General features: G+C 44.5%; 1 protein-coding gene across 2 annotated transcripts in view; it reads right to left on the bottom strand.

Annotated features, from left to right (window-relative positions):
• The window catches only part of LOC141140222 (amine sulfotransferase-like), a 92835-nt gene that overhangs the window by 55382 nt on the left and 15999 nt on the right, over positions 1-21454 (bottom strand). For both annotated transcript variants that reach the window (XM_073627141.1, XM_073627142.1), the window contains exons 3-4: positions 16577-16791; positions 7502-7628 (exon numbers count right to left, since the gene is read on the bottom strand). In XM_073627141.1, coding sequence (XP_073483242.1) covers positions 7502-7628; positions 16577-16791 — 342 coding nt within the window. The remainder of the gene's footprint in view (positions 1-7501; positions 7629-16576; positions 16792-21454) is intronic.

Here is a 21454-nt window from a genome sequence, read left to right as displayed (position 1 = left end):
GGTAGGAAGGGCGCAGGCAGGCGTCTGTGGTCAGCATGGAGTCTGTACCTATCGTTAGCATGTTGCAAAGCCTCCTGAACTTGTGCCCAAGTGGAACGAAGACCACAGAGATGCTCCGATAATGCAGGAAAACTTTGCGGAACAAATGAGTCAGGCAACTTGTAAGGTTGGAAACCATAATTCACCATAAACGGGGACAATAGGGAAGCAGAATTCAAGGCACTGTTGTGAGCAAACTCTGCCCATGGTAATAGGTCTGACCAGTTGTTATGATGGTCAGAAATATAGAAACGTAGGAATTGCTCCAAGGACTGATTGGCTCGTTCTGTGGCCCCATTAGACTACAGGTGATACGTAGAGGAGAAAGCAAGCTGAATTCCCAACTGTGCACAAAAGGCTCGGCAGAACCGGGAGACAAACTGACTACCCCTGTCCGAGACAATCACTTTGGGTAGCCCATGTAAGCGAAAGATCTCCTGAGCAAAAATGGAAGCCAGTTCCTTAGAAGTGGGTAACTTCTTAAGTGGAATACAATGACATCTTTGAGAACCGGTCAACCACAATAAGGATAACAGTGTTGCCTTGGGAGTTGGGTAACTCCACAATGAAATCCATAGACAGGTGGGTCCAGGGCCTCTCTCCATTGGGTATGGGTTGTAAGAGGCCCACTGGAAGGTGTCGTGGAGTCTTACTCTGAGCACACAGAGAACAGGCAGCTACGAAGGCAGTTACACCAGCCCGTAGACTAGGCCACCAGAATTGTTGGGAAATGGCCCAAACGAGTTGATTCTTCCCAGGGTGGCCAGCTGCCTTGGGAGAATAGTAAGTCTGGAGCACGGCAGTACGGAGACTCTCTAGGACAAAGCAGCGGTCACAAGGTTTCTCAGGAGGTGCATGGACCTGAGTAGCAAGAATTTTGTCACCCAAAGGAGAAGTGAGACTGGTGTGAACCGTAGCCAGAATAAGATCAGGAGAAATCACCGGAACCGACTCCAACTTGGAAGTGGAGGAAAATTGTCGTGACAAGGCGCCAGCCCTTACATTCTTAGTAGCGGGTAAAAACGAGACAATGTAATTAAAACTCGACAAGAAAAGAGCCCATCGCGCCCTTCTGGGAGAGAGGCGCTCAGCCTCAGACAAGAATGTGAGATTCTTATGGTCAGGAAGAATGAGAACCAGCACAGTGCTACCTTCAAGGAGATGTCTCCATTCTTTCAGTGCTAAAATGATCGCCAACAGCTCTCTGTCACCAGTCTTGTAATTGCACTTTGCAGGTGACAATTTCTGGGAAAAGTAGCCATACAGATGCATATCGCTCTCAGAGTTAGGACGTTGAGACAGAAGGACACCAACTCCAGTCTCAGAAGTATCAACTTCTTGGATAAAAGGCAACATAGGATCAGGATGGGCCAACACAGGAGCAGAAACAAAGGCAGCCTTGAGACTCTCAAAGGCCTTAATGGACTCTGGAGACCAACTCTGTGGGTTACCGTCCTTTCTGGTCATATCAGTCAGGGGCTTGACCAGAGACGAGAAGTTACGAATAAACTTCCGATAATAGTTTGCAAAGCCCAGGAAACGATGCAGAGGACGTAAACCCACGGGTTGGGGCCACTGTAGAACTGCCGAAAGTTTCTCTGGGTCCATTGAAAAACCAGCAGTGGAAATGACAGGCCCAGGAATTTAACCTGTTCATGATGGAACTCGCACTTCTCCAGTTTACAATAGAGATTGTTTTCTCTTAGTTTCTGAAACACATGACAGACATCTGTGTGGTGGCTCTCCAGGGACTATCCAGGATATCATTGAGATAAACCACCACACATAACTGCAACAAATTTCAGAGGACATCGTTAATAAATTCCTGGAAAACTGCCCGGACATTACAAAGGCCAAAAGGCATTACGAGGTACTCATAATGGCCTGTTCTGGTATTAAATGCAATTTTCCACTCGTCGCCCTCCTTAATCCGCATGAGATTGTATGCCCCTCTCAAATCAAGCTTCGTGAAAACCGTTGCTCCTTTGAGGCGGTCAAATAACTCTGTAATCAACAGAATCGGGTAGGCATTCTTAAACGTGAAACGATTGAGACCCCTATAATCAATACAAGGTCTTCTTCTTCACAAAGAAGAAACCAGCACCAGCAGGAGACAAGGGTTTGCGGATGAAACCTCGAGAAAGTGCGTATGCAACATACTCCTCCATGGCCTTATCCTCCAAGACCGACAAAGGGTAAACCCGGCCACGAGGGAGTATGGCACCAGGTTGAAGGTCAATTGAGCAATCATAAGGCCGGTTTGGAGGCAAACTACCGGCTTGACCTTTGTCAAAGACATTGCTAAAATTGTGGTACTCCTCCAGCAGGGAGGAGAGTGAAGAGGTGCACGGGATCTTGGCTACCTTCTGGAAGCATGTCTCACTGCATTGTGGTGACCAGGAGAGAACCTCAGCATGGAGCCAATCAAAAGAGGGGTTGTGCCTCTGTAACCAAGGATAACCAATAACCAGCGGAAACCTAGGTGAGGAAATAACTTGGAATTGGATTATCTCATTGTGAAGAGCTCCTATGGCCATGGACAATGGAACCATCTCATGAGTCACATGGGCAGGTGGTAGAGGTCTCCCGTCAAGAGCCTCAATGGCAAGTGGTGTGTCATGCAGCTGCAGCGGAATCGAGTGCTGCGATACAAAGGCAGCATCAATGAACAGGCCTGCAGCCACAGAGTCGATTAGAGCCTGTATCTCGATGGATGACTCAGCCCAAGAAAGGGTGACCAAAACCAGGGGCTTATCCTTCTGGATAACTGGGGACAAAATAACGCCACCTAAGGTCTGTCCATGACAGGACCTCAAGGTTCGGGTGTTCCCTGGACGGGTAGGACAAGACTTCAAAAAGTGACCTGCCTGGCCACAATAAAGGCACAATCTCTCCCTCCTCCTAAAGGTTCTCTCATCCGCAGAGAGATGCGTGAAGCCCAAGTCAGTGGGTTCATCTTCACTGACCAACTCAGTACCAGGAGGCATGGGAGGTGAGGGAGGCACAGGTGGGACTGCAAAGCTCGAAGGCAAACGTACAGGAGGCTTCCGCAAGCGCTCCTTAAAAGAGAGTCTTTCTTTGAGTCTGGAGTCAATGAGGATGGCAAATGTGATCAACCTCTTCAGCTCAGTGGGTATATCTCGGGCTGCTATCTCATCTTTGATGGAATCTGAGAGACCATGAGAAAAAGCAGCCATGAGGGCCTCATTGTTCCAAGCAACCTTTGCTGCCAGAGTATGGAATTCAATGGCGTAGTCGGCAACAGTTCTTGTACTCTGTTAGATGGACATGAGGCACTTGGCAGCAGAAGCAGAGCATGCAGGAACGTCAAATACCCTTTTAAAGGAGGCCACAAACTCAGGGTAACTCAAGACAACAGGTTTTTGCGTCTCCCATAGAGTGTTTGCCCAGGCCAAGGCTCTCTCTGAAAGCAAAGATATCACAAAACCTACTTTACTTCTGACCATGGGAAACGCCTGTGTAGCATCTCAAAGTATATCTCAGCCTAGTTGAGAAACCCTCTGCAGTGAACTGGATCGCCCCCAAATCGATGGGGAAGTGGAGCGGAACCAGACATACCTCTTATAGGGGTATTATTCGAGGCGGGTGCCTGCACAGAGACTGGTGCAGCAGCAGGGACGGCCTGCAACTCAGGTTGTACTGGAGCAGCCACAGTGGGAGATTCCAGGTGAGCCGTGTGACTCAGGAGCGTTTGTAATGCTATGGCAAACTGATCCATGCGTGATCTTGCTCATCCAATCTGGAAAAAATATTTCCAACAAGTGGATTGACTGTATCTTCTGAATTCATGGCCTTCGCCTACTATCAGGAACCATGAATCAGACCGAGACAGAAGTATAGTTAAATCACACTTGTTTAATAAAAATAATAATAAAAAGGTAAACGGAGTAAGCATGGTCAAAACAAGCCAGAGTTCAGTAACCGGATCGGGTAGTCAGCCAAGCCAAAGTCAGAGAGCCAGAGATGAACGTAGTAGTACAGCAAGCAGGATCAGGTGCCAGAAGGGACGTCAGCTGAGCAAGTCTTCAACAGGAACACAGGAGAAAGTCTCTGTGATGTTGACAAAGGCAAAGGCAGAGATCAAGTGAGTTGGGTAACTGTGGAGAGAGATGGGAGCTGGCAATTAGCTGAGCGGCCAGCTCAGAGAAGGAAGGGCTGAGCCCAGTCCTGACACGGATACACTCTGAAAGTTGATCTTTGGCCCACTCCTTCAATATCCGACGGCAATAATTATTATCCTCTGTCACCAGTACAGAAAGGTAGACAACTACTTCCGCATGCATTTTAGTAAAAATAACACAACCACAATGGCTTCCCTAAGCAGAACTGGCCTTGATATTATGTCATAAACCGATGCGTGGACTGCAATAGGGAAGACCAAACACATTTAAAGTGATAATAGTATGATTTATTAAAAGGATAAGTCATAAACAATAAAGCAAACCAGCAAACAACCACGGTGACACACAATAAATCAAACGTGTATGCAGGAGTAAAATATGTTCATAAACGTAATCAAGCCAGGGTCATACACGGGAGATAAATCAGATAGAACAGGGAGCAGGATGGGACAGGGAGAGGACAACAGAAGGAAGGGATCAGTCTGCAAGACAGGACTCCAGGGATGGATGCAGGGTTCAGGAACACAGGACACAAGGTACAGTACACAGGCATACAGGTTTCAGGATAGCAAACACAGTTTAGGGCTTAAGGGCTCCAGTCTGCCAGGAGATACCCGCTGGTGGACATCAGTACTACGACCCAAAGATCTGACAGCGCCACCAGCAGGTGAAACCTTTCCTGACACACCCCAAAGTTTCAGAGAAGATCTTGTGATAGAATTATTGCTCTTGCTCCCACGTTAGCAGCAATACCTGACATGTGTGGTGTGATTACCATGTGCGCCTTTGCACGTGAGCATGGGGTGTTTTAAAAAAAATATTTATTTTATTTTTACAATATTTCTTTAAAAATGTTTTTTATTTGGTACACTGTGACAGATATTTTTGTGCACTGTACACTCTGAGAGATGTTGATGTGCACTGTGGACATAGACAGATGGTGCTTGGTGCACTGGTGTGAGATGGCTGCAGTCTGCATGATCTGTGCGTAGCTTAACAGTAAAATCAGCAGCTACACAGAGATCACTGACAGGCTGCAGCCATCCCACTCACTGAGCTCAGGAGGATTGCCGACACAGAGGCATGTGTCTCTGTTTACATTGTGTGACGGCTGTGATTGGACACAGCCATCACATGATCTGGAAGGCCAATCAGAGAGCCCATATCCTGATCTGTGATAAGTTGTGTCTGAGGGACACAGCCATTACTGGATCGTACCACACATTCTGACAGGACATACAGGTATCTGCAGTCGGTGCAGCACTTGTCCCACCCAGTCATTTATGTACAGTGGCTGGGTGGAACACGGTTAAAGGAGCAGTATGGAATAGGCTAAATAATTGTCAAATCTTACCATAATCATGAAAAAGCTGTTATTTATTTATTTCCTGTTTTTCCAACAGGGGCCCTTAATCTATCATGTAGGTCCCTGTAACGGTCCGTTTGCTGTTTGAAAGTTTAGAGAGGGCGGTTACAACTTCAGCAAACCATTCCCTCTCTCAGGCCCTTCTCCAGTGGGGGATGTGGCCATACCTACTGAACAGGCACACACCTGAACAGTAAACAAGTGCAGTACAGGCAGCAAAGCTCCCCCTTCCCCTTCTCCTTTTACACAACAGACAGATTAGATCGATTCCCTTACAGGCAGACTCTATCTACTAAATGTTATGCTGCACAGCTGTACTTATCTGGGACCTTCACAGGTCAGAACTGAAGCATAGCAGGCAGCTACACAGTGTGCAGATAGAAGGCTGTCTGTAAGAGAAACAATCTGAGCTGAGCTGCTGCATAGTAACGTGTTATACCCTTAATACAGATGTAATATGTAACATGCTCTAAAAAGGTGAACTTATCCTTTAACATCTCAACCTATGATTCAGAAAAGATGGCGTTTGTAAGCTGTCTGTAAACAACTTTTCTGTCTTGCAAATACTCAATCACCATCAGGTGATTTTAAATATATATATATATATATATATATATATATATATATATATATATATATATATATATATATATATATATATAAACCGCTTCTTTGGAGCGGTGAAGGAGCGGTGTATTCACCGCTCCTAAACCGCTCCTGCCCATTGAAATCAATGGGACAGCGCGGCTATACCGCGGCAATACCGCGGCTATAGCCGCACTGTACGAGTGATTTTAACCCTTTTTCGGCCACCAGCGGGGGTTAAAACCGCACCGCTAGCGGCCGAATACAGCTGCAAGAACGACGGTACAGCAGCACTAAAAATAGCGCTATTGTACCGCCGACGCCCCCACCGCCCCAGTGTGAAAGGGGCCTTACTCAATTTGCAACAGCTTCCAAAGTGACAATGCAATAATATTGAATAATATTGAATAATAAATGTGAAGAATATATAAATGCTGGTGTATCCAAAAAACATGATCAATCCCAAAATAAAGTGTTAATACAAAAACAAAAATGTGATCAGTCCAAAAAAAAAAAAAAAAAAAAGACTTCCACCATCCGTGCACCAATGATGAGCCCCAGCCTCTCACCTCAAATTAAGACTCCTACAGGTGACACAACTCGTCAGGAGGAGCTGGGTGATGACACCTCCGGTCGCGGAAGTCATGTGAAGCTGATTGTCTTGTTTTTATATGTAAGTTTGCTGCTGCTATAATAATTACATTTTATTGGAATACTGCACTATGGAGATCCCTTTATATTCCATGTGAGCCTTTAATGGAGGAGAGTGGAGGATATTAAGGAGGATAACATTTGCATTGGAGTTTCCTTTTCAAAACATACTCGATCTGGCTGGATGCTCCAAGGAAAAGAGCCTGGATATTCAAGATATTCAACAACAGAAGCGCTACTAGACCTGTAGGGGTCTTATTTGAGGTGAGAGGCTGGGGCTTATCATTGGTGCACGGATGGAAACTGATCACTATATGAACTGAATTTTGCACTGATGTCACATTTGAATATACATATTTATATATACATATACACAAGCATTTTATTATCCATCCTTGTTTTTTTTGTTTTTTTTTTGTTTTTTTTGTTTTTTTGGACTGATCGCGTTTTTTCTATTAACACTTTATTTTGGGATTGATCACATTTTTTGAATATACCAGCATTTATATATTATACACATTTATTATTCAATATTATTACATTGTCACTTTGGAAGCTGTTTCACTTTATACTGTTTATATTGAGTAAGCACCACATTTATACATTGCTTTTATTTGCTATTGTGTGGGAACACCATTTCATGTTGGCAGCCACTCAGTGACCTCTACATTTTGGTTTGCGCATTAGTATTCATATTTATCATAGGAAATACAGTTACCTTCTCCATCCAAGAATTTCTCAAAAAAGTGCTGAAAATCTGGTGACTTCTCCGATAAAACAGCAATCTTTTGAAAATGATAAAATGAATTCATAACATCCTTTGGATTCCTCATCACGTAAATAACCTCAAATAAGAGAAAAAATGTTGCATAAATTGCATAGCAATGGATTACTTAAAGAAAAAAAAAGAGAAAACAGCCAGCATACTGTTTTTTAATGTTGTAATTGGTGTAGTTGTTAACATTTCTAATAGGGAGAACTTAGTAAATATTCTTTATGCTGTGAGAGTTTAGCCAAACAAGCCTATTAAAGTTGCTTACAAACTGTGCATTGACTGAACAATGTTTCTGGGTATTTTCTGTGGGGTTTTTTTTCTCTCTATTCAATACTGGATAAATTATTCTTATTTAGAAATGGACCGAACAGCCCCCTGTTCAGTTCGCACCAGAACTCCCAAACAGAGAAAAAGTTCTGACCCGAACAGCGAACCCTTTTTAAAGTCTATGGGACACAAACCTGAAAAATCAAAAGTCCCCATTTTGAAGACTTATATGCAAGTTTTCGGCCAAAAAAGGGTATGAGGGACCAGGTACTGCCCTGGTAGGCATGTATCAATGACATTTTTTTTTTTAAAAGATTGTTTTTTCAGGTGCAGTGATTTTAATGATGCTTATAGTGCAACAATAATAATGAAAAATACCTTTATAGTACCTGGGGGGTCCTCTTAGTCTGCCTGTAAAGTGGCACATCTGTACCGCATATAGAACCTGACTTTTGTCAAAACTGACAAAAAGAAAAAAGAAAAAAAAACTTTTAAATTTTGGGCAATAAAATACTATTGTCAGCAATAGAAAAATGTAAAAAAAATGGTGTGGGGTCCCCCCCTTCTGGCCTGGTATGGATTTTAAGGGGAACCCCACACCAAGGTAAAAAGAGATTAAAATGACATGGGGTCCCCCCCAAAAATCCATACCAGACCCTTATCTTATGCAGCCTGGCAGGCCAGGAAAGGGGGGGGCGAGCAAAAGCCTCCCTCCTAAACCAAATGAGGCCACATGCCCTCAAAATGGGGGGTAGGTGCATTGGGATAGGGGGGCTCTGTGTCCTGCCAGAAAGCACCTTGTCCCCATGTTGATGGGGACAAGGGCCTCATCCCCACAACCCTGGCCTGTGGTTGTGGGGGTATGCAGGCAGGGGGCTTATCAGAATCTGGAAGCCCCCTTTAACAAGCCCTGATAAGCCACATGCCCACAGACCACCACAACCACCGGCCAGGGTTGTGGGGAGGAGGCCCTTGTCCCCACAAGGTGCTTTGAGGTAGGGGTGGCAGATACCCCTCTGCCCCAAAGCACCCACCCCCCATGTTGAGGGCATGTCACCTGGTATGGTTTAGGAAGGGGGGTGCTTGCTCACCCCCCCTTTCCTGGCTTGCAAGGTCGCATGCTCAGATAATGGTCTGGTATGGATTCTAGGGAGGGAGCCCAAGCATCTTTTTCGTTAAAATTTTGCCATTTGGTTCCCCTTAAAATCCATACCAGACCCAAAGAGCCTGGTATGGATTGGGGGAGGGGGAACCCCCATGCCTTTTTTTCACTTTTTTATTGCCGGAAATGATTTATTTTTTTATTCAGCTGTCAGCTGGGAAGCCCATTGACAGCTGATAACTCATCCTTGTTAGGGACGCAGCAGACAGCTTCCTGGTCCCGCTCCTTAACAACCTGGAGTCCAAGCTAACGACACTGAGTGCTGCACAGCTGCAACTTAGCAGTGGACTCTGCACAGCACCTAGATAGATGAATTGCCACAATAGACAGGAAAAGACTTGGACTTCCAGGCACGGATCCCTGGCTGAGACACCTGAACTAATCACTAGGTCTTCCTGACCAATAAAAACAAATTACAGACAATTGCATTTGAGTTTATTCCCCCATGGTGATAAGAACACTGCGATGTGGAAGGATAAATCCCTACAGTGAAGGATATTCCACTCATGGTTACATCAACTAGAATTATACCACCCATCCAGTTGTCTCTCAATTATAACAAGCAAGACCAAGGCTCTGATGAAGACGAAAATCCTTAAAATGCGTTAGCCAAGTATTCATTTCATTTTATCCCTTGTATGGGTATCTTTTTATGTCAGTCCATCTAGTGACAACATTGTCGTTAGTTATTATTACTATTTTAATTTTGAATACGTAGTATCTACCCCTGTATTAACTCATTTGTTTATTATAATAAACTCTTTATTATGATTTATGCATCAGGCCACGTGCCTTCCTTTTTTTTTTCTAAATAGGTAACTTAGTTGCTTTCTTTTTGTAATACTACTGTGCCTAGACACTAGGGGTAACTACTAAAAATGACAAAACTCACATTACTTTTTAAATCTGATGCATGTGCTGTCTATGACTCACCTATTGTCTGACTTTTAATTTTGACTCACTTGTTTAAAACTGAGACTCCAGGTATGTATAAACATATACTTTTTAGCCCAGCTATCATTCATTTTAAAATCAATAACTACTGTAGTCAACTGAAATATAACTTTACACAATCCTATTACATCCTATTACATTCTGCTCCTATTGTGAGATATTCATAATGTGTTAAAGTTTACAGTGTTGTCATGTTGACATATTTATGGTACTGTGAGCTGGGTAGGGAAAGGACTTGCTGAGGAGGAGAGCAAAGGAAAAACCTCATCAGTTATTCCATATATGTATAGAATAAAAACAATACAATATATTATGCACAGCTGAAATCTGGCCTAGGCCCTGCCAGCCCTATTGACTGCAGCCTCCTCTTTCCACTGCCCATCCCACATTCCACATTTCTGGTTCTGCACCCATCTCAAACTGCAAACTACCAGTTCTCTCAGGCGTGCCTTCGCAGTCCTCCTGTCTGTAGTTCAGCCACCAGCCCTCCTGGCTGCAACCAATTGTCCTCCCTGGAGTCTTTTAGCAGTGCTCTCTCTCTCACTGTCCTCTCCTTGCTTTCTCATGTGCCTCTCCTCCAGGATCTCTTCTCCTCCTGGCTGCACCCAAGCCCAGGCCCAAGGTCACCCCCCCAGACTGGGGAGTTCCCTGTGGGCCCAGACAGCCTCCACATTCTCTCACTCCAGCTTTTCCACCCGACAACTCCCCCCAGCTGGGCTGACCTTAAGTATTTAAGGAGGCCTGCCCCCTGTAAAACCAAATTAGGGATTGGTCAAGGCTCCTTAGAATACCCCAGGGAGCTCCACCTCTCCTCTCATTCTCTCTTTCTAGTACCTTCTAGAAAGAAGAGGGAGGTGACAGTGATGCTACCTTTGAGTCACCCAGCACTGCCCTGAGCCACTCCCAGCCCAGAATGAAAACAAACAGGCCTAGCCACCAGCTAGGCCTGCCTAAATTTTCCTACTCAATGAAAAAATCTAACCTCTAGAACCTATATAACTCGATGGTGCTACATATAGAACAACTAGTGAGGTATTTCCTTTACTCTTCTCTTTATCCGATCCTTTCTCACCCAGGCTCACAGTGCCAGAAATATGTCAGCAAGACAACAATGCAAAATTTAACAGATCATGAATATCTCACAGTAGGGGCAGAGTGTAATGGGATGTTTAAAGTTATTTTTTCAGTTGTCTACACTAATTATTGATAATTGTTTTGAATGATTGATACCTGGGTTTAAAAGTGTATATCTGTATATACCTGGAATCCTGCCTTAAAGTGGCTTTAAAAGCTCAAGGTGTTTTACCTTCAGGCATAGAATGAAAAAACCTCTGTGTGCAATGCCCCCCTCCCCCCCGCCTTGGTTCCTGCTACTGTCAATCACAGCCAGTGAGCCAATGTGTAGAGAGTGGGGTGGGGCCAAACTGCAGCTCTGTGTGTCTTATGAACGCATAGAGTGGGGTTCAGGAGTGAGCAGTGTCCCCAAAGCAAGTGGCTTGCTATTGGGGGTACTGGCTAAAGAGGAGGAGCCAGGAGTGCCAGCAGGGTACCCGAAAAGAGGAGGATCGGGGCTGCTCTGTGCAAAACCACTGCACAGATCAGGTAAATATAACATTTTTGTTACTTTTTTTTAGAATGAACTTTTTATGTCACTTTAAGTGTTATATAGTTTTAACATGTGAGGCAAAGTGTGAGTCGGACAATGAATCATAGACAGCACATAGTCTGGGCAGAGGGTAGTGTTAGACTAACACATTGAGATGGACTTGACTAACAAATTGAAGCTGCACTCAAGCTAACACTTTATGAACAGTTACAGCAAACTGTTTTTTTCTTTTTAGCATAAAGATTTTGCATAAATGAATAAAAGCTGACCACTATAAGTATCCCCTGCATTGATAAATGGTTTGCCTCAATCCTCTAACGGCTACTTTCATACCTCCCAACTTTTTGAGATAGAAGTGAGGGACACCTATTAGCAAACATATGTAGGCATAGGACACACCCCCTGTCATGACCCCTTAAAGGAGAAGTATACTAAAAAAAAAAATAGTTAAACCCACTAGTGCTTTTTTTACTACTATTTCTTTATATTGGCTTTTGACATTTGCAAATGCAGCAATTTAGAAATCCGATGAAAGGTTTAGCACTGTAAAAACACGTTTTGAAAGTTAAAACGTGCATTTTATATACAACTATATAGATCAGATCAAAATGAGGGACAAATGAGGATGAATGAGGTACATTGGGACATTGGTACAGTGGGACATTGTTCCAAATCAGGGACAGTCCCTTGAAATCAGGGACAGTTGGGAGCTATGACTACTTTGTCTGGATAGCTTGGTCCATTAAAGTAACTTAAAATCAAAGGAAGCATGGCTTAAAAAGAAAACAAATGCACTCACCACATCTAAGAACTGGTGAGCTCCAATATAATAAAGTTTTATTTTTGGGTGTAATACAGCTCCACAAATAATAGTTTCAGAAACAAACACAGTTATAACTGGATTTAAGGGACAACAATATTGCCTTTTTTAAAATTCTGAGCCCCTAACTATACCAAAGGCTTGTGGGGGTCTGCTTGCGTTGGGGCCCATGAAGAGCACTCTCTCTTTCTCTCTCGGGAGAAAGCGAGTGAGAGAGAGAGAGAGTACCTATTATACAAATGAGAATTCCCCAAAACTCCCAGTACAACTCTCCACATAGCAGCAAAGTCTCTAAGCAACTAGTAGCAAGGTCAGTACAAAGAGGCCTGTCACCGCCAATGCCATTCAGTTGTCCAAGGGTCAATGGCCTTTTCCTTGGAGGCAAGAGGTAACACCATAAGTGGGGTTCTTCTCAAGTCTGTGTCAGGTGGATCCTTGGGCCTTCCTCTCTGTGGAGTTCACAATCCACATAGCTCTGTACGCAGGACAGTCTCTCCTCAGATTGCACTGCTCGCTGCAGCCTGGATTGGTCTTCCCAACTGCAGGGTCTTTATTTATACTGCAGCATTAAGCACACAGTTTCCAAAGCATTAACAGAAAAGTTCACCTTGCAAAAAAATAATAAATGCAAATGTTTTAGCAGGTAAAAAAATGTGCATTTATATTTTTTTGTTTGTAAGGAAGAATAGGGGGAGGAGGTTCCACCTGAGTGTAGTATTAATGTAGGACTTTAATAATCATAGGATTAAAAACACTCACAAGAAATAAGTAACTGTGCTCATCATGAAGTACTCAGCCATGAGAGGTCCGCAAGTTGTTGTCACCGTTTACTGTAAGGAGTAGAGTAGAAGCACAAGGCACCACTGTAATGCCCCGTACACACGGTCAGATTTTCCGATGGAAAATGTGCGATCGGAGCGTGTTGACGGACATTCCGACCGTGTGTGGGCTCCATTGGACTTTTTCCATCGGATTTTCTGACAACTTTGTGTGACCGTGTGTATGCAAGACAAGTTTGAGCCAACATTCATCGGAAAAAATCCTAGGATTTTGTTGTCGGAATGTCCGATCAATGTCCGACCGTGTGTACGGGGCTTAAGTCTAGGAAGTCTCACGTTGACCAGGGTGGAACACACAGGTGGAGATTACATCACTGGAAGGGAAGGAGCTCAGGGCTGGAACTGGAAATTGCAGGCTATGCGTTCAGAGCTCATAGCTCCTTCTACTGGCCTAATGCAGTTTAAAGTGGAGTTCCACTCAAGACTGGAACTTTCCCTTATTTTCTTCCTCCCCCTTCCGGTGCCACATTTGGCACCTTTTAGGGGGGAAGGGGGTTGAACGGGTACCTGTTTTTGACAGGTCCCTGTCCCCACTTCCGGGAAATGGTGCAGCGGCGCCGTCCTTTGGAAGTTCGGGCCCCCTCCTTCTTCCTACGCCGCCAGGCCAATTAGAAAGTGCATGCGCAGTAGGGAACCATCTGTGAAGCCAAAAAACTTCACTGCCAGTTTCCCTTAGTGGAGATGGTGGCAGCAGCACCCGACAGCCGATCTAAGGATCGGCTGGGGTGCCAACATCGAGGGCTCGCTGGACAGGTAAGTATCCATATAATAAAAGCCAGCAGCTACAGCATTTGTAACTGCTGACTTTTATTTTTTCTCCCCAGGCTGGAACACCTCTTTAAAGGAGAAGTACAGCCTGAGCTTTTTAGGCTGGGCTTCTCCTATGGGTCACAGGAGTGAAATTAGTTTTGCACTCCTGTGACCCGTTTTCAGCGGAGAGCAGTCCGAAGTCCACTCTATGCTGACGTCACTGGCATCAGTCGAGACAGCGTGTCATCCCGACTTCCCAAGTCTGGATCCGCCAGCTGCCTTGACTGATGCCAGTCTCAGCGAGCCACTGAGACAGCCGCTACCCGCCCCTCCACAGCTTAGCACTCCAATGAGCGTGGAGGAGCAGAGAGGAGAGATGCTGACTGACAGTCAGCATCTCTCCGCTCAGGGAGTTGAGAGAACTGAGCCACTGGTGATGTTCGGTGGCTCTGTTCTCAGTGCAGAGACTGTGGGGGACAGAAGCAGCATCAGTCTGATGCTGCATCCACCTAGCTAAGTATGAATATAAAAAAAAAAAAAAAAAAACACACTTCTCTTTTAAATAGAGGAGCACAAGGTCCATGGCCGTGGGACTATAACGGCCAACGGACCAACATCCAAATATGTGATTACATTTAAACCATATACTGTATATAAACAGAATATAATCATATATAAAACATGGGATATTGTCATATATGAAAAAAATTAATACAATCTTATGTATAAAAAAGGGTCAGTGTTTGAGCAAGAAAAAGCTTAATTTTGAAACAAAAAAAAAGTCAGTATCTCAATTCTTAAAAGGGGAGCAGAGAATTAATGTATGGTAATCATTAACAGTATAAAAAGAGCAACAGGAATACAAAGCCTGGGTAGATGGGGACCGATGGGATGGGGGACAGGGAAGAACATTCAAGAATCCTTTTTGGGGTCCCTGCTTCAGTTTGGGATGGCCCTAGCATGTCTCGGTCGATGACATCACAAGAAGGCGGGGCCACTCAGTGACATCGCTGGGTAGCCCCACCCCTTAACTATTTAAAGAGGAGGTCCACTGAAAAAAAAAATTAAAAGCCAGCAGCTACAAATACTGCAGCTGCTGAATTTTAATATATGGACACTTACCTGTCCAGGGAGCCCGCGATGTCGGCAGCCGAAGCCGATCCATCCTTCGGCTCTCGGCTGCTGCCGCTGCCATCCTCGGTAAGGGAATAAGGAAATGAAGCCATGCGGCTTCACTTCCTGGTTCCCTACTGCGCATGCGCGAGTCACGCTGCGCGTTCCTCTCAGGTCCCTGCTGTGTTTTGGGACCTGTGTGTCACCCAGAATACAGCGGGGGAGGACGGGGGAGGCGCCGGAAGTGGCATAGATCACCGCAAGCTCCGCGGTGATCTATGCCAGGAAGTGGGAGCAAATACCTGTATTAGACAGGTATCTGCTCCCTCCTCCCCCCTGAAAGGTGCCAAATGTGACACTGGAGGGGGGGAGGAATCCAAAAAGTGGAAGTTCCATTTTTGGGTGGAACTACACTTTAAGAAATGCCAGACGCGGACCAGGCAGATGGCGGGAGCCTTCGACAAGACCAGAGGGTTTTTCTCTTCTTTTTTTCAGGTCCAGCAGTGCGGTGGGCGTCGTGATTGATGATGGATCTACACTGGGGGACATTTTTTCTATTTTTTAATAAAGGATTTGTCAAAAACTTGTTTTATCTTTACTTACTTTTTAATTTTTTTTGGTGAATGGGTAGGGGTACTATGCACCCCATACTCATTCACATGGGGGGGGCTGGGATCTTACAGATTCTGATAATCCTCCCGCCAACACACCCCCACAATCACCGATCAGAGTTGTGGGGAAAAGGTTCTTGCCCCCATCAACATGACAAGGGACAAGGTACTTTGGGATGAAGGGGGGGCATGTGGCCTGGTATGGCTCGGGGGGGCACGATCGCTCACCCCCCTTTCCTGGCCTGCCAGGCTGCATGCTCTATAAGGGTCTGGTATGGGTTTTAGGGGGACCCTAAGCCATTTTTAAAATACATTTTAGCATGGGGTTCCCCTCAAAACCTGTTGGCATGGGGGGGAACCCCATTCAGTTTTTTTTCTGAATTTTTCATTACATTTCTGCTGTCAGTGGGGAAGCCCGCTGACAGATGATGAGTCATCGGTTGTTAAGGACGTGGCGGCCTGCTTCCTGGCCCGCACCTTAACCAGCTAGTCTTCATACAGAATCTGAATCAGTCAATAATTTTTCGACTGATCCGAATTTGAATCGTTCTGAAAATTTGGAATACATTGGAAAACTAATATATGAAATGAAATTTAACAAATTTCAACAAAATTCGTTACTACTTCATTCGGAGATTCGGATACATCCGAATCTTCGAATAACCAAAAATTTGTCAGAATTTATATTTGGACCAAAACAAATTGCACATGTCTAGAGTGGCATGTTTCTCCAGAACATGTGTGCCAACTGGCTTTGAAAAGGGTTGCTATAGTCAGAGGGTTCTCATTTTTACTTTGGGACAAATAAAATCTATTTATTTAATTATTTAGTTTGGTCTATAAACATTAGCTAATACATTGCAGTAACATTATCAGCCCAAAATGATGCAACTTACTTTTGCCTTTGTATTTTTCAGTCCTCGGGGTACTAAAGTTTCTGACAAATGGGATACAAACAAACGAGGTGAAGGACAACTGTTGTAATCTACATCCGGATTTAGTGTTCGGAACTCAAACCATTTCACTCTTTCAGAAGTTTCAATCTTTTCAGTACCATTTCGGTGCCCTTCGCTGCATATTAAGCTTAATATTTGCTGAGACCAGATGGTTCCTTTTAGTGTGAAAAGGAAATAAATGCATTAATTTGTACACATGCAATAACATGGCCTTAGCTGTATCTCTCCAGGATGCTCTATGATAGGGTGCATAGTTGCCAACATTTCAAAACAATTTCCAGAGACACCTATTTTTGCTGTGTGTCCAGCAAGCCATTGTAGGTGGAGGATGTACTCTAATTAGGGGAAGGGCATTCATTTAAAATGGGTGTGGTTTTACAAGAGTCATATTGTTAACCTAACGCCATACTTTAATTACATATTAAACATTTTTACTGCCCCAACCACTCCCTCTTAAGCGGCAAAAATAATCCCCACTGTTGCATTCAGTGAGCAGTATCACTGCTGAAAATGATTGATTCAAGTGAATGGGGCCATTCTGCAACAGCGAGCCAATCATAGGCTTGCAGTTGTGATGCACTATTTCCATTCAAAAAGCCCCTCCAGCTGTCAAAAACAAAACAGGCATTTAAGAGGTGCTAGTATAGCCTCCTGAATGCCTGTCAGTCGAATCTGCAACATTCTATAAAAAAGAGCAGTCCACTGGCCATAGATTACTCAGCCAGTGAGCTGATGCATGAAAAATGAATATATTCCTCCATCCAAGTGAGGTGGATAAAGGAGTCCTCCTTGCTGAGAGACTGGGGTTGATTTACTAAAGGCAAATAGACTGTGCTCTTTGCAAAATGCAGTTGCACACTACAAGAGCAGTTGCTCCAGAGCTTAGTATAGAGCAGAAGTCCATCATCCAATCACGTGCAAGTAAAAATGCATACATTTCCATTTTCCTTGCACGTTTGGATATTCTTTGCAAAGTGAAGTTTTACCTCATTTACTAAGCTCTGGAGCAAATGCACCTTCAGAGTGCAACTGCACTTTGCAAAGTGCACAGTCTATTTGCCTTTAGTAAATCAACCCCACTGTATTCTGACAGCAGGGACCCTGATCAGCGGCTACAGCCACTGATCAACAAAAATTTCTAACATTCCCATTTGAGGCTGGATTCACACCTATGCAGTTTTAGTGCTTTTTGCATTTTGCAGATCTGCACTAGAGTCTATTTAACATGGTTTCCTATGGAACACGATCTGTAGTGCAAATCTGCAAAATGCAAAAAGCACAAAAAATGCGTAGGTGTGAATCCAGCCTGATAAGATAATTTGTTAGATCAACTTCTGATGAGCAGGAGTGGCTACACATGGATCGAAATCCAGCCAGTCCCTGCTGAACTGTCAAGTTTCAATCCATCTATGGCCAACTTTTAGCTGGCCATAGATAGTTAACTTTTTTTCAGCCAGTGGGATGATCGAAAAAATGAAACAAATGGATTACCTGATCCACGCAAGGTGGATGGAGGAATCCTCCCCACTATGCCATTGTGTTTTGACAGCGGGACTCCTCTTCTGTCAGAATACACTAATCAGCCAATTGGCTGCAGCCGACTGATCGAGAAAAGCTTTGCAAAATTCCCGTTTGACAGAAGTTGATTGTTAGACCAATTTCTGCCAAGTGGCTACAGCCATAAATGGATCGCAATTCAGCCAGTTCAGCAGGGGATTTTGATCCAATCTATAACCAGCTTTAAGTGGGGTACACACTATAAGAAAGTTGGGCGAACGATCTTCCGATTTTCCTCGATGTTTCACAGCAAATCGGAACCGATGAACGAAAATGCGTATGAAAATTCTCGTATGACAAAGGCTTTTTTTTTTGCTGTTTATTGTTTCTGATCATGCATAGTCTTTCTTTACTGATTTTCTTTTACGAAAATCATACAAAATCGGTACACAATAAACATAAAGTTTGTTCCTTTGGGAACTTTCATACGAAAAGTCGGAATCGACTGTCGAAAGTTGTATAAAAAGAAAAACCATACTTCTCTTTTAAATAGAGGAGCACAAGGTCCATGGCCGTGGGACTATAACGACCAACGGACCAACATCCAAATATGTGATTACATTTAAACCATATACTGTATATAAACAGAATATAATCATATATAAAACATGGGATATTGTCATATATGAAGAAAAATTGATACAATCTTATGTATAAAAAAAGGGTTAGTGTGTGAGCAAGAAAAAGCTTAAAGGGGTTGTAAAGGTATCAATTTTTTCACCTTAATGCATTCTATGCATTAAGGTGAAAAAACTTTTGAAAATACCGCCGCCCCCAGCCCCCCCGTTTTACTTACCTGACACCTCGAAACTCGGCCACTCGCTCCCGACCTCCATTCAGCCGATCAGTCTGGTAGCTGATTGGCTATAGTGGATGGATTAAAAGCAGCGCAGCCATTGGCTCGCGCTGCTGTCAATCACAGCCAATGACGCGGCGCGCCGGGGGCGGGGCCGAGTGATACAGCGAGTGGCTATAGCCGCCGGCTGTATCACGGGAGCGCGCCCGCAATAACTAACCACCATGCGAGAGAGCTCGCCTTAAGGTGGTTAGTTATTGCGGGGAGGAGCTGAGACAGCCGCCCAGGGACCCCAGAAGAGCAGGTTCGGGGCCACTCTGTGCAGAACGAGCTGCACAGTGAAGGTAAGTATAACATGTTTGTTATTTTAAAGAAAAAATACATTTACCTTTACAACCCCTTTAATTTTTAAACAAAAAAAAAAGTCAGTATCTCAATTCTTAAAAGGGGAGCATAGAATTAATGTATGGTAATCATTAACAGTATAAAAAGAGCAACAGGAAAACAAAGCCTGGGTAGATGGGGACCGATGGGATGGGGGACGGGGAAGAACATTCAAGAATCCTTTTTCTGCCAAGTGGCTACAGCCATAGATGGATCTTAATTCAGCCAGTTCAGCAGGGAATTTTGATCCATCTATAACCAGCTTTAAGTGGGGTACACACTATAAGAAAATCGGACGAACGATGTTCCGATTTTCCTCGATGTTTCACAGCAAATCACAACCGATGAACGAAAATGCGTATGAAAATTCTCATATGACATAAGGCTTTTTTTTTTGCTGTTTATTGTTTCTGATAATGCATAGTCTTTCTTTTATGATTTTCTTGTACAAAAATCATACAAAATCGGTACACAATAAACATAAAGTTTGTTCCTTTGGGAATTTTCATACGAAAATTGTAATACATACTATATACATATATACAATCGAAAGTTGTATACATACTATACGAAAATCATAAAAAAATTCTTGGAACGAAAATGTTCGCCCGATTTTTTTATAGTGTGTATGAGCCTTAAGAGTGCTGTAGTTATCAAGACTAAAGAGAAACAAAAGTAAAACACTGGTAGTAATAGTAAAAAAGTAAACAGACAGCCAGGCTCAGCAATGTATATAAGCTCATGTGCATGCGGACATGGTGCATTACGGTTCCGGGTACGCGGCTGTTATGAGCATGATCACAATGTGTACACTACTGTTAAGAATGAGTTTCAGCCATAACAGCTGTGCTGAGGTGCTGTGATTGGCCCACAGCTATCACATGATACCTGGGTCAATTACAGCACCCTGTACCATGTGATTAACTGTAGCAAATCACATCATGTCAACAGAAAGCAAGCTGTTATGAATGGAAACACATTCATGACAATTCAAACGATTGCTGTTACAGTGTTCATCACTGTAAAGGCAATCACAGTGTAATGCAAAGCATTCTCTTGGACAGTGTAGGGAGGTGGGATGGTGATGTCAATGCAGCAAGGCAGCCACTCAGTGCAGGACCCAGAAAAAAATGGAGTAGCAATGCCTACTACAGTGATTTCCAGCTTCCAAGTGGGGGGGGGTGGGTGATCAGATACAGTATAAACCTAGTAACATTGGTCTGAGCTAGAATTGCCCCTGAGCTCTAGCACTGCAGAAGCCACTGGAAAAAATAGTCAATAGGTATCCTCTGCGCAATCTTCTTTTAGTGCTAAACTACCAGTGATAAAGCTAGGCCCGAAGCGAAAGGAAAAGAAGAGACAAATAGTGAAGGGCCGGGCATGAAAGTGTGTAAAGGGGAGGCAACACAGGGTTAAAAGCAGGGAATTTGTTGCAAGGAAGTGGAGTATAAGGATTGGTGAAAATGAACAGAGTGGGAGGGGTTATGTTTATTTAAGGGGGAGACGGGGCTCCAGGGCAGAAGTGGCAGGGGCAGAAGGTTAGGAAGCAGTTTCCACGCTGCTGGACGTCAATGCAATGGCCGACGTAGATTTGATCCTGGCTCAGCTGCAGGCAGCTGCCGCGACCTGTGGACCGGAGTGGCTGCACTGCCAAGTGTCCTCCCTGCTCCGAGGATCAGGCATAAGGGTCAGCAGCAGGGGGACAGGAGTCTCAACGGGATCGGAGGTCTAGGCCTCCGGAGTGTTTCTCACCGGGACCCTCCCCCAGAACTTTGCGCCCCGGTAGGAGCCCCACATGGGACCCGTCAGGCCCACCGGTGAAGCGCCCATCAGCAATCGGCAGAGCTTGGTGGGCGGGGCTACGGGCCAAGACCACGCCTCTCCCCTCCTCATCGTCGCACATGTCAGGAGCCAGCAGACTCCTCCCCCTCAGCGGTGCCTGCGTGTGGGGAGTCCCGGTGAGGGAGAAGCGCAACCACGGCCGCTTGCCCGCCCGGCCATTACTAGACAAGGCTGGCGGCTTCACTGATGTGCTGGGTCCTCCCGCAGTGAGGCACAGGGGGCAGAGAGGCGGCAGACGA

This window comes from Aquarana catesbeiana, linkage group LG04 (assembly GCF_042186555.1).
Source record: "Aquarana catesbeiana isolate 2022-GZ linkage group LG04, ASM4218655v1, whole genome shotgun sequence".
In the NCBI taxonomy this organism is placed as follows: domain Eukaryota; kingdom Metazoa; phylum Chordata; class Amphibia; order Anura; family Ranidae; genus Aquarana; species Aquarana catesbeiana.
This window is presented reverse-complemented; position numbering and strand designations above follow the sequence as displayed.